A 12,334-nucleotide genomic window follows, 5' to 3' on the forward strand; every position below is an offset into this window, starting at 1 on the left:
TGAAGATGACTGTTGTGTTGAATCCAGTCAGTACTCAGCATCCAGCAGGTTCATAGTCATTCAAATCATTCTTCTTGGTAAATAAAATTATGCAAATGCACATGAAGTTGTAAAACATACAAAGAAGTTTAAAGTTTGTATTCCTTTACTGAACCTCTGGTGACCCATTTACTGTCTCATTTACCAGTAAGGCCCTAATATAGACTTTGAAAAACAGTTCATTAGACTAGCCGTTCCCAACCTGGGGTCCCAGACCCTGGGAGGGGGGTGCCAAGGATCTCAGAAGGGGGCAGGGCCTTCCCTGTTCTGACATTGTCAAACTCAGATGTACAGATCGCTGATCGAATCTCCAAAATCACCACTTTTCAGGGAATGGAAAACAAAAAAGCTGTGGCTTTCCATTAATTTACTACTGAATGGTCATAGTCAGGATCGTTTTGACACTTTTTATTGCTTTAAAGTTGGTTAAAACCCACTGATATATGAAAAAGGCGACTAACGGCACTGAATTATGAAAAAAAAAAATCCTGAAAAAGTATTGATACAAGGTTTTGGCCTGGCGCTAGTAATATGTTCTTTTAAAATCATGATTAGAAATATAATGTTTGATGGAGTGTAAGGGCTGTAGAACTAGGACTCTGCTTACACATGCTTGCGTGTTCTTTATGAGCTTTTGTCTTTTTTTTTAATACACATTGCTGGCTACAGCTACTATTCATGACAATGATGAACGACAGCCAGAGCGTAAGTACTTAATGACTTAAGTTTGACCTGTTTAGCATTGAAATAATGTGTAACATTGCTGATTAGGTATTAGGTTGGTATTAAGGGAACTAATGTCATTAGAAATAAGCTATTATTACTCTAAATATTAACACTAACTTGCATCATGCAAAGCAAACTGTTAGCCTAACATTAGCTTACGGTTCTTTAGTGAAAACAGTTCTTCAAGTGGACTTTAAATTTCTGCCTATCAAAGTTGTAACTCTAGTTCTATGGTCCTGAAGTTTTAGGGGAGGGGCTTAGTTTTTTTAGATACGAGTGGGGGCTGCTATGGAATAAAGGTTAGGAGCCACTGCTTTAGACTAAACTGTTCAACAGTAGTAATAGACGTCAATATTTGATCTTGAGACTTTGTTCTATGAAACAATGTCTGCTTACCCTGGCATCAGTCACTTTGAACTCTCTCAGGATATACTGGGGCATGTTATACTCGGCCATTGGGTCCACCACAAAGTACTGGTATCTGGCCGATCTCTCTGCTGGCCAGTACTGATGGCATTTTTCCTGTAGTGAGTGAAAAATAGAACACCACAATGAACCACAAAGTTCTCTTCATACTGGAGTTCATTGTGTTCATTCCCGGAATATTTTAATTCAATTCTGTGTCGACTTCTTCAAAGCATAGATCCTCAATTTTTTTGTATGGTATTCCATATAAACTTCTGTGTTATATGTACTTTTGTGTTCTGTAGCCAGACCAATGAGGCTAACATGCCAATAAAAATGGGAAAAGAAGAGAATGCATACCCGGCCCATTTCTCTAAGCTTGGTTAGCATAACAACAATTGTGGAGTTGTGCTCCCAGAGCATTCTCCAGAAGTCCTCTGTGGTCTCTGCCAGTGGTCCCTGTGTGGCAATGTAAGCTTTCTGTTGCCTGTGGGAATGCATTAAACACATGATAGATTAGCCTTCATACAATCAACATCAAACTTTCACTATGATTGCCTAAAGCTACAGTAGAAAGAAACATTTTTGAAGACTGCTGAAATATCTTCGTTCCCAAGTTGATTTAGCAATCCTATTTGAAATGTAACTGTTTCTATGAATTGCTAAGCTATTTCCAAGTCTAAATTCCCAGATCGTTTGATTGGCAGTTGGAGTTGCATAAGCACTTACCTGTACCCATCAATGAAACTGGCATTGATGTAGTCAGAGCCTTCAACTCCTCGAATGGGCTGAAGACATACTCGTGTGGACTCATATGGCATTATGTTAACAAGGCGGTTCTTGAACTTGTTGCAGGGGAGATTGGCACTGATGAATCGTGATGTATGGGCTTTAGTGTTGGCTAAACGCTGCATAGGGACAAAAAGAAAGAGTTTCTTTGAGCAAGGTAAAGAGGACTGAAACTCTGGTGTTTATCACCTGTGTTTGACACTAAAGAAACTAAAGGCATGCAACTGTTTCTTCTTAGCAACAGTTGCATGCCTTTGGTTTCTTCAATACAGTCCAGCCTTTGGGAAAAAAGTCAAAAGCTGCAGTCAGTGATGAAATCTCATCTATAATAGCCCATAGTGCACTGCACTGTGGGTTTATACCATTTCAAGTAACCTTAAAGTATGGAAATGGCATCAATGTGATTACCATCACAGCTTGCCATTGCAGGGAAAAAAACAGCACATTATGATGAAAAGGCATGGAAATGGATACCCAGGTGAGCGTGGAGTGGACAGAAGTGCACTGTAATCTAACCTGTTTATCATCTCTCAGTGAAATCAGCATCCATCACAGTGTAAGAAAGAAGGTGCGTGCCAAGCAAAGCAATACCATGCATACAGCAACACCATAGACTGTGAGGGGGTTACGTAAGGTTCACTGAGCCTCTCATTGTGAATGCAGACTACAAGTCCCTCTGGCAAATGTTCAGTGGCGGGGAAAACCTGACTTTGGCGTTTTCATGTAAACCAAGACCCCTGCAACCCAAGGAAGGGGAAACCAAAATGGGGGGATTTATCCTATGTCGAGTTTCACAAGCGAGTTAACTAACTGGAATAGAGAGGAAACCACAGGCCCCTTGCTGTCTGGTGGACCTTATGAGAACTGGAAAAGAAGTTGTACAGAGGGAGGCCAATCAGTTACACTAAGGCCTTGGGTGCCAACGTCTGTATGGATGTCTGTAAATTTACTCTGCATATGATGAGCTACCAGGAAAAGTTTGAGGTTGGGTATGGTTGACAAGTAATTGGATGAATCTGCAAGAATCTTATCTAAACTTGGCAAAAAGGAAGGAAATTTGTATTTGGTAGATTATCTCTTTGTTGTAACAATGCTTCTTGGCAATAGATCTTATACAGTTGGGAAGCCTGTTTAATTTCCTAAATGGTGCCACATTTGTAAGGAACATGCATTTGTGGGATGAGCAGCAGAGCTGAGCATGTAGGTTGCACCCACGAAAAATGTACCAAATCTTCTTTTCTAAGGCCAAACAGCTTATTCTTTTGTTGCTGTTGACTCTTTTTTTGAGCTTCTGGTACCCAAAAATGCTGACAATAAGATGCCTGATTGGAACCTGATTGTCAGCACCTGTGAGCATGAGCCTTGCTACAGTGGTCAGTAGGTGTCTGCTCCCAGAATCAGCATGCCACTTTTGACTAATCTGGTTAGGGCAACTTCAAGCTTATATTCTGCTAGACCAAGTTACGGCATTATTTGGAGTGAGCCCTAGTATCATCTCCAAACTGAGGGCCAAGTTTCACATAACGGGGGGGTCCAGAACAGACTGCATACAGCCAATCTCTGGTTTCCCAGGGCTGCCAGGAGATCGCCCTTCACCATCAGGCCCATCTGCGCTGGTGTCAGCACAAGTGTACTGCAACTTCAACATGTGGAAGAATGTTATGTCCAGTGATGAGTCCAGATTCTGCCTTTGGCAGTTGGATTGTAGGGTCAAAGTGTGGAGAAGACATGGAGAAGGCTATGCTGATTGCTGCAGTGACAGAGTAACATGTTTTGGTGAAGGCAGCATGGGGCGGTATCTCCCTCACCGGAAAACCGAGGCTTGTCATCATTGGAGGCTATCTCAATGCAGAGAGATATCAAGATGAGATTCTGCAACCAGTGGGAATCCCATATCTTCACAGTCTTGGACCGAACTTTATCCTCCAAGATGAAACTGTTTGGCATTGGCAGAGAAGATCTGGCAAATTTTCATGGGCGCAACCCTCATACTCCGCTCTGCTGCTCATCCCACAAATGCATGATCCTAACAAATGTGGCACCATTAAAAAGGGAAATAAACAGGATTTCCAGCGGGTTAAGATTTATTGCCAAGAAGCATTGTTACAACAAAGAAATAATCTACCAAACACTAATGCCATTACTTTTTGTGCTAGTTTTGTTTTCACTTTGCTTTTCTGTAAACAAATCTTTGATACCTTGAACTCAAGTTCCATGCCGGTGACATTCTCTCCACCCTCTATCTGCGTCAGTTTCTGGATGTAGGCGTATAGGTTTCTGGCGGGCACTTCGGTGGTGCCGCAGTTGACGGCCTCCTGGAGCGCGTCATGTATGAAGACATACTGGTCCTCTGTCTGCACCATGTAGTTGCGCTGGGCACGCATTAGTGTCACGTGTCCATAGATATCCACAGTCTTCTCGTGTTTGATACGTTCCAGCATGGCATCAATCACGATGAAGCAACCTGTGCGTCCCACTCCAGCACTGTAGTTGACAAGATAAAAAAAGAAAATGTTACAGGGTGCAAGAAAAGTGAACAAACTACCTAAAAATATAAAGTGATGATGGACAGCCCAAAACTTTTTTAGGGGCTTGAAGAAGTTGCTTTCTCCATGTGATGAGATAAACTCTTCATGCCAAGTTTGCCGATATAGGATGGACTATTTGGCTCGGAGTGTAATTAAATCTGAAGTGGCACTTTGCAGAGAAGAGGGCTAGACAGTCACAGCCTTCAGCGAGGCTTGCTGCTGGCTTTGCAATCGAGTCCCCTCCTCTGCTGAACCCCCACCTGTGCTCTCCAACCCATCAGGACTAATCACTTATGCAGCAGCAACATTTAACCTTTATCTCATGGAGCCAAAAAGCGCCTCTGTAACAACGTGCAAATGCAGCTCCACATACTCAGTAGTGAGAGTATGTTTTTTGAGGGCTTTGTTAATATGCTGGGGAACTTCTGAGAAGTGCAGCTGCCTTCAATTAATGCCATTAGATTAACACGGTGCACCTAAATGGTGTTCATGCTGTGGAAGAGGCAGGTCTCTTTATTGAGATTTGCATGGACACATTTTTACATTAACTCAAATCATTTGCAAATTGCAAAAGCACAGTGGCAAAGAGGGAACATTTCCTGAAAACCAGCAGTTATGGGCCCTGCACATTAAATGTTTTACTCATGCATGCCTCAGCAGTGAAGATGTTTACTGATGACAAGTTATTTACCACTGGGTGACAGTGTGGCGTTAAATCTTCATTGTTAACTCTAATCCGACCTTACCCGCAAAGCTCAGCATTGATGAGACAAGTCCTTGCACTTGGCACTCCAAAGTAAATAGGTTATTCAATCCATTAAGCTGACATGCCTATGAGGTGTGAGCCTCTCATGCTCTTCTACCTCTGATGGAGCATTTGTTTTTCATTTGCTCTGAGGAGCAAGGGAAAAGGGGTTTGAGAAGGGAAAACTCAAGAGGGAGTAAAGTTAGTCCCCTTGGGGCCAAGTCTGGTTAATGTGCCATGCTGCTCTGGAACTGTGCTGCAAATGGAATAAAGACACATATGGGAGCCATTGACTTTAACAAATTATCTCATGATCACTTTCAAAATGGCTGACGACTATTTTTTTTCTGTCTCAAAACTCGTCGCAGCTTTAGGGTGATAACAGAATTTGCAATGGATGTCAAAGGCAGAATCAGCCTGCAAAGAAAATTGGCTCAGGGATATTTGAAGAATGAATCACATCCAGGGCTCAGAACACCTCAGCCCTTGGGCAAGGGATGCAGAAACTAGCGGTGATTTCTCCCTTTACCCCAGCTGTTTCCAATCTGAAAACATTTTACAGTGCGGACCTGGATGCGGGAGAGTGATGACCTGCAAGGAAGTAAGTGACAGGGTGACAGCGTTGAGCTAGAGAGACGGAGACAGAGGAGGATGAGGAATGAGGGGAGATGGATGAGGAGAGCTGTGTTATGCAGAGAAGGGTGCAAAGAAGTTGTGTTGTTCTCAGGTTTCTAAACGCAGCGGGGAAATATATTCAACGCATTTCCTTCTAACTGTAGAACCAGGGAGGGCTTCGAAAATTGGCAACATTTACCAACGAGAAACGCCACAGTGTGTTTGGTTGGATGAGGTGGTGCAGAAAGCCGTCGCTACATTTGGCAGTTGAAGGGGAGTTGGCAGACTGACTCCACTAATGACCTGACACTGCCTTTTCAGCCAGTCAAGACCAGCTGCTTTGGACTTGGACACACATTAAGTGTCAGACTAATATGCTTTCCAGGAGTTTAGGGAATAGGGGATGGGGAGAGAGAGAGTGCTGTGTTAAAAATACAGCTGCAATGAGTCCAGAGAAGATAAAGCATGAGCAGCAGTGAAAGCAATTACATATGTATTGTTACCAAATCTCTTGCTGTCAGCTAACCTGTCACCATTTCCTCACACTGACTGTTGAAAGCACGCACATGAACTCAAACTCACCAGGATCACTGCTTTTTCTGTTAATGGAGTCAATAATGATTTAAGCTCTTTTGTAAGATGCTTGAATTACTTGCTAAGACTGGCAAAGTAAATCAAAACTGTCATTTCTTCCCAACTTTGAGGTATTTAACTCGTATTTGAAGCAAACTGGACCTTGTAAGTTCAGGCACTTTTTCACAAACCACAAGGCAGAGTTGGCTGCCATTTTTTGTCCATTGTGACCTGCTGTAAGAGTTTGAATGTTCCCTTGCATGCAACCATGCCATGATGGCAGGGGAGTGGAGTTTTGTGGCAGCACTCCTGAGTCATCCCTTTCCCTTACGAGATTAACGGCTGTTTCTTGACCTTTTCAAAAGGAACCATTGCTGTTCAGCTTGATGGAAATGAGGCAGCCATATTTAAAAGACCCAACCACGCCCAAGAGCAAAACTGGGTGCAGCACCGTCTTGTACAGGATCTCATCTAGGCTACATTGGGTGTGCAACAAGGAATATAGTCACCTTAAGCTGGAAATATATGTTACTAGGCAACAAATCAGGTGTATAGCATTAGCTCAGGCAAGCCATGAAGTCAAGCCTTGTCATTATTGAAATCAGCGCACACAAGCCCTCATTAGCTGACAGCCAGCTGATTTGCTCTAAGCACACTATTGGCTAATCCCACTCAGACTACCTGATTTGAACTGCTCTTATCTGGCTACGCTCTGCTGCACTCTCTGCAAGCTGTTCTTGCAACCCTCTTCCACCCCAGCTCCTCCTTCATAGAAGAAATAAATACTTGTGATTGCTGGCCTCTTAAATGTGATAACTGGTCCCTTTTCTTTGTCATGAATGTCAGGTAATTAGCTTTTGTGTTTTGGACCGTTCATTGAACAAAAATGGTGTGGTTTTACCAAGCAGCCCAGTTTGCCACAGTTTGGTACAGTATGTACAGTGAACTCTGATCTTGCTTGCATTTCAAACAAGTCTCACTTATAGTGATGTGATTTATGCGTTATTTAGAGATCCAAATCATTTGGCTGCATCTGACAGTCTTTTGGCTTCATTCGGTACCATTTTGGCTTGTTCATTAAACCAGAACAAAAAAGGAATAAAGGAAACCGACTCTCAATCGGGATCTAGCTTACGTTATTAAGATCAGTAGTTCTGGCTTACTGGCTGTTTATGAAATCTTTTATTATGATTTTACTTTGGATGTGCAAATATAATTTAGGAAACTTTGGAGAAGACCAAGTTTAGGGACCACCCCCAGTGGTCCCGGACCCCAGGTTGGCAACCAATGATTTAGATAAAGGAGCCAACTCTGAGAACTGGCTCATTTATGGAGATGTCTCTCCAACTCATTACTTGTCTTGAACTGAGCTGTCATTTCAATCTTATTGATATCCTACAGAGTATTTGCTAAAAAGGTTATCACCATTTCCTTTATAAGCTTGTTTACGACAGTATAAGGAGGAAAAAACCATCAGCTCAGTAAAAAACACCACATTTTGTGTTGTCCATTATTACAGCTGCCACACAGGAAGTGAAGATCCTTTGATCAATCAATGGACTGCACTGAGGCTAGCTTCACTCTTTTGGTCAGATAGGTACACTTGGTACCCCGACTGAAAGGGGTAAAAAAAAGTAAGATTTCAGTTATTTTGATATATTTCCCAACTTTTGAAAGTGGAAAAGCAAAAATGTGCACTGTACTGAACCAAGCAAACAGAAATGTAATGCACCAATGCCATTTTGGGCTCTCAAAAATTGTGGTGAGCCTTTCTACTGATTATTTTAAATTTCACAGACTCAAACAGTCCTCAGTACATCATTAAAGGAAAAAGGATGATAAATATCTATGTCATTTCCAAAAGGAGAGTTCATTTTTACTCCTTAACTCAGAGCGCTTCCAGTAGAGCTGCCAGTAAGGGGGGATAAAGGGGAAAGCTTACTGGGGCACAGCTAAATTGGGGGCCCATAGAGGTGAAAAAAATCATGGTCCACTGTAAAGTTAAACTGTGGTAACCATGTTTTATCTTAACCTAAATTATATCCACTCTTATCAAAGCAACAAGAAATGAATTTTATCAATTTATGCAGTAGGGCGCATAAATTATTAATAACCTTTACTTAAAACAGAAGTACCTCTTTATTAGTGACGTTAACAATCTGGATGGGCACATCAAACTAAACCATAAGCAAAGTAATGTCAGACTTCAGAGCTGAGCCATGATCTGCACAAATGTTAGGATGTCAGAAAATGAAGCGGAAAAAGACAGCTTTAATGGACAATAACTACATCACTGTGAAAAGAGGCAAACAAAAGGGAAGGTTGCAACTGGCATAAAATGTTGGACAATGGGTCAAAATTGGCAAAAAGGTGGCAAAGATGGGTCAAACTGGCAAAAAGAAGTGGCAATCAGGGCTTAAAAGTCAAAAAATGGACAAAACGCAGCAGCAATGGGTTTAAAGTGGACAGTAAGCAGCAAAAATGAGAAACAAGTAGCAAAAGTGGGTCAAAACTGGCAAAAAGAAGTGGCAAGCATGAACAAAAGGTGGAAAAACTGGGGGAAAGCAGGAACAATGGGTTAAAAGTGGTAAAAATGGACAAAAAGCAGGAAAAATAGGCAAATAATGGGACAAAACTGGCATATAGAAGTGACAAAGAGAGTGTAAGTTGGCAGAAGAGAGGCAAAATGGGCAAATAGTGGCAAAACAGCAGCACTAAAGTTGCACTGCTGTGCAAACAAACAGCCACGTGTTTTTAAAGTGGTTAAAACTGGCAAAAACAAGTGGCAAAAATGGGTGAAAGCAGCAACAATGGGTTAAAAGTGGTTAAAATGAACAAAAGGCAGCAAAAATGGGCTAAAAGTTGTAAAAGTGGTGTAGAGAAGTAGCAAACAAGGCCAAAAAAATGGCAAAATGGGGGAGATCAGCAACAATGGGTTAAAAGTTGTAAAAATGGACGAAAAGCAGTAGAAATGGGTTGAAAGTGGTAAAAGAGGCATAAAAGAGTATATGGTATCAAAACATGAGCAAAAAATAAAAGCAAAAAGTGGTAAAACAGCACCACAAAATTAGCATACCAGGGCAAAGAAACAACAAAACTGGCTAAATTGGGTTAAAAGAAAAGCCAAAACTGGGCAAAAAGTGGCAAAAAGCATTAAAAGAGGCATAACAGGTAAAAACCCATCAACTAGGTTATAAGTTGCAAAAAGAAATGGCAAAATTTGGCAGAAATTGTGTAGAAAAGGGTTAAAAGCCAAGTAAATAATTCCAACTTCAGAGCTTAGTAATACTTGGACACACTTTTCAGCTTCAAAATGAGGTAACTGTTAGCCAGGATGCTAACACCAATGCTACTGATCCAACACACATGCCCTGATGTCATCACTGAATCATAAATGGAGTGTGGTGGGTGTGGGGGGGCTCTGGGGTATTTGAGGGGCCCAGCTAATTCTATGGGAAGGCCTGCCAGTAGCAACTTTTTTTCTTTTCACAATGCAACCAACAGCCCTAATACTTCATATAAATTATCTATACTTTTATTATTCAGTCTCAGTAAATGGCAATTTAAGGTAGTCAAAAAAGTAAAATGTGGGTACATATACAGTTTCATTTTACCAGTGTTACAAACTGCCATCATTTCCTGTGTTGTGCCCTGACTACTCTGACAACAGAAAGCAAACTCTAGAGCTGTAATATATCTATGTTATCAGTCAGAACTCTTTAAAATTGTGGGCTGCTCTATCAAAAGTTTTCCTTCCGAGTCACTGGTTGAGGCCAGTGATCTCTACGACATTCAATCATGCACTTTTGACCTCTTCCATCAGCTCACAACGCCTGGGTAGTCTTTTAGCTCGAAGAGCAAAACAGTCCCTGACCTACGGGTTAGTGAAAACAGTGGGGAACCAGGAGAGCAGGAAACGGGTTATGACGTCTGTGGGAAGCAAATTTCATAAGACGTGCTGTGATTCCAACTCAACCGTGGTGAAAACACTGAAAATAATTTTAACCATTTATGAAACATTTCTGATCTGCTTTGTTTGATATCTCTTTCTTCTACAAAAAACGCTCACTCTTTGTCCATCACTGTGTGAGACACTGTCTGGCTTTCAAGTAAAATCTGAGACAAGTCAAATAAATGTAGAAAGAATAAAAAACTGGATCTTACAGCACCATTTGTGGTTATTTAAATAAGCGCAACCATAAACTACAAATGACTTACAAAACCCCCTTTTTAGATTGTGATGGCAGGATAAGATGTATTTGACATGATGAGGGCTGAAGAAACTCAGTAATGTGAGATGATCATGTCCTAAAGCTAAAGTCTGAGGAGGATGTGGTTAACCGCTAATTTTACTAACATCTGTGTGATCTAAAAGCCATCTCACAAATATCAAATGAATTACTGCAGAGCTGGAGCAACACGTGAGACACATGAATTAAGGGAATTCTAAAATAGGTTTTGTCAGCATGTTTTCTAAGATGTAGACGTGTTTTATATTATTTTTTCATTGTTATAGTGTATATGTGATTTAGAAGCATCTTCAGTGAGATTCTCAAGATACTGGCCCATGCTGTTAATTATGAGCAAGTTATGTTCTTTTTTCCTCAAAACCTTTATTTGGTGCTGCCTTGTGTGTTCATTAACAGTTTTAGTGAAACGCAGCACTGTATTTCATCTACAGAACATTTCTGCTTTGCAGTAAAGCGCTCCTAACGTCATTATGCAAATATGCCAATGTAAAGATGTCTCTATTTAGAAATTGTGGTCAAACATGAAGCAAAAGGGGTGCTTCTCAGAGGATTTTCAGCTTGGAAATGGCTCCATCTGATAGGGAGCCAGAGGAATTAAAAAAGTCCCATCTGCACAGTGACATTAATGCCTGCATTCTGCTTCATTGTAAAAAAGTCCAGATTTTCAATTTGAAGTCATTCGGCAACTAGCTCTAATTAACTTCAGCATGTGGTAATTGTAATTCTTCAGTAATCCCTCGTCCCTTTTTTGTCACTTTCTGACACAACTTTGTATCTATTACACTCACTATCGCCGCTGCTTCATTTCTACACTTTTTTCCCCCTTCAGTCACTTTCTCTCTCTCTCTCTCTCTCTGTGAGCCGAGCCTCTGATGACTCCCTGACTTGAGAGGAGCCAGAAGTCTGTGTCATAACTTCGTGCCTCTCTATGGGGAGTCTGGCTGCTTATGTAGCTCTGGGAAGCGAAGTTGGCGTGAAAGTGAAAGTTATTTGTTTCAGATGCAATAACCCGGGGGATAAGCCGAGGACTTGTGGGCTGCTGATGTGCGACATGTTCGCTGTGGAGCAGGGAACACGACAGGTCTGCAAGTGTCTGTGTGTCAGCGTGTGGGAGGAGATGTTTAAGTTTGCTGAGGGCAATGACACTTGTACTCTTTGTGCTATCATGTCGAAAACACCTTCACATTTAAAGTGGCGTCTATGAAAGCTAGCAGGCTGATTTGTTTGGGTTTATTCCCTGTAAATTATTCTCCTTGAGACAATATATTTCCTTCTGGTTCATGTCTGTTTTTAAAAAAGCAGGGGGAAAACACCATATCCACACAGAAATTACTCAGAAATAACCATCTAAATAACCTTAAATGTATTGCATCTTGTCATATGTATTCATATATTCATTACAGCAAATGGAGAGAACAAAATCAATTTCATGCTCCAGGATGTTTTTGTGAAACCATGTTGTTTTCTTACCTGCAGTGCACCACCATGGGCCCCGCATCTGGAGGATTGCAAGCTTTCACCCGTCTCAGGAAGGCCAGGAACGGGGTGGGGTGCTCCGGTACCCCATGGTCCGGCCAGGCCGTGAACTGGAACTGCCGCACCTCTCTTTTCTCACTGGAGCCGTTCTGAATATGTAGGAGGAGAGAAGTGAGTGACCAAGACGA

General features: G+C 41.6%; 1 protein-coding gene and 1 long non-coding RNA gene across 34 annotated transcripts in view; one reads left to right on the forward strand and one right to left on the reverse strand.

Moving 5' to 3' along the window:
- Positions 1–12,219, forward strand: part of LOC121504523 — a 228,488-nt gene extending 216,269 nt beyond the window's left edge. Inside the window, exon 4 of the long non-coding RNA XR_005991473.1 lies at positions 12,147–12,219. This is a non-coding gene — a long non-coding RNA (uncharacterized LOC121504523). The remainder of the gene's footprint in view (positions 1–12,146) is intronic.
- Positions 1–12,334, reverse strand: part of LOC121504518 (receptor-type tyrosine-protein phosphatase delta-like) — a 225,803-nt gene that overhangs the window by 6,179 nt on the left and 207,290 nt on the right. For all 33 annotated transcript variants that reach the window (XM_041779338.1, XM_041779346.1, XM_041779349.1 and 30 more), the window contains 5 exons: positions 12,141–12,295; positions 4,158–4,443; positions 1,900–2,078; positions 1,531–1,657; positions 1,162–1,287 (listed from right to left, as the gene is read on the reverse strand). In XM_041779338.1, the coding sequence (XP_041635272.1) occupies positions 1,162–1,287; positions 1,531–1,657; positions 1,900–2,078; positions 4,158–4,443; positions 12,141–12,295 (873 nt within the window). The remainder of the gene's footprint in view (positions 1–1,161; positions 1,288–1,530; positions 1,658–1,899; positions 2,079–4,157; positions 4,444–12,140; positions 12,296–12,334) is intronic.

The sequence above is a fragment of the Cheilinus undulatus genome, linkage group 22 (genome assembly GCF_018320785.1).
Source record: "Cheilinus undulatus linkage group 22, ASM1832078v1, whole genome shotgun sequence".
NCBI lineage: Eukaryota > Metazoa > Chordata > Actinopteri > Labriformes > Labridae > Cheilinus > Cheilinus undulatus.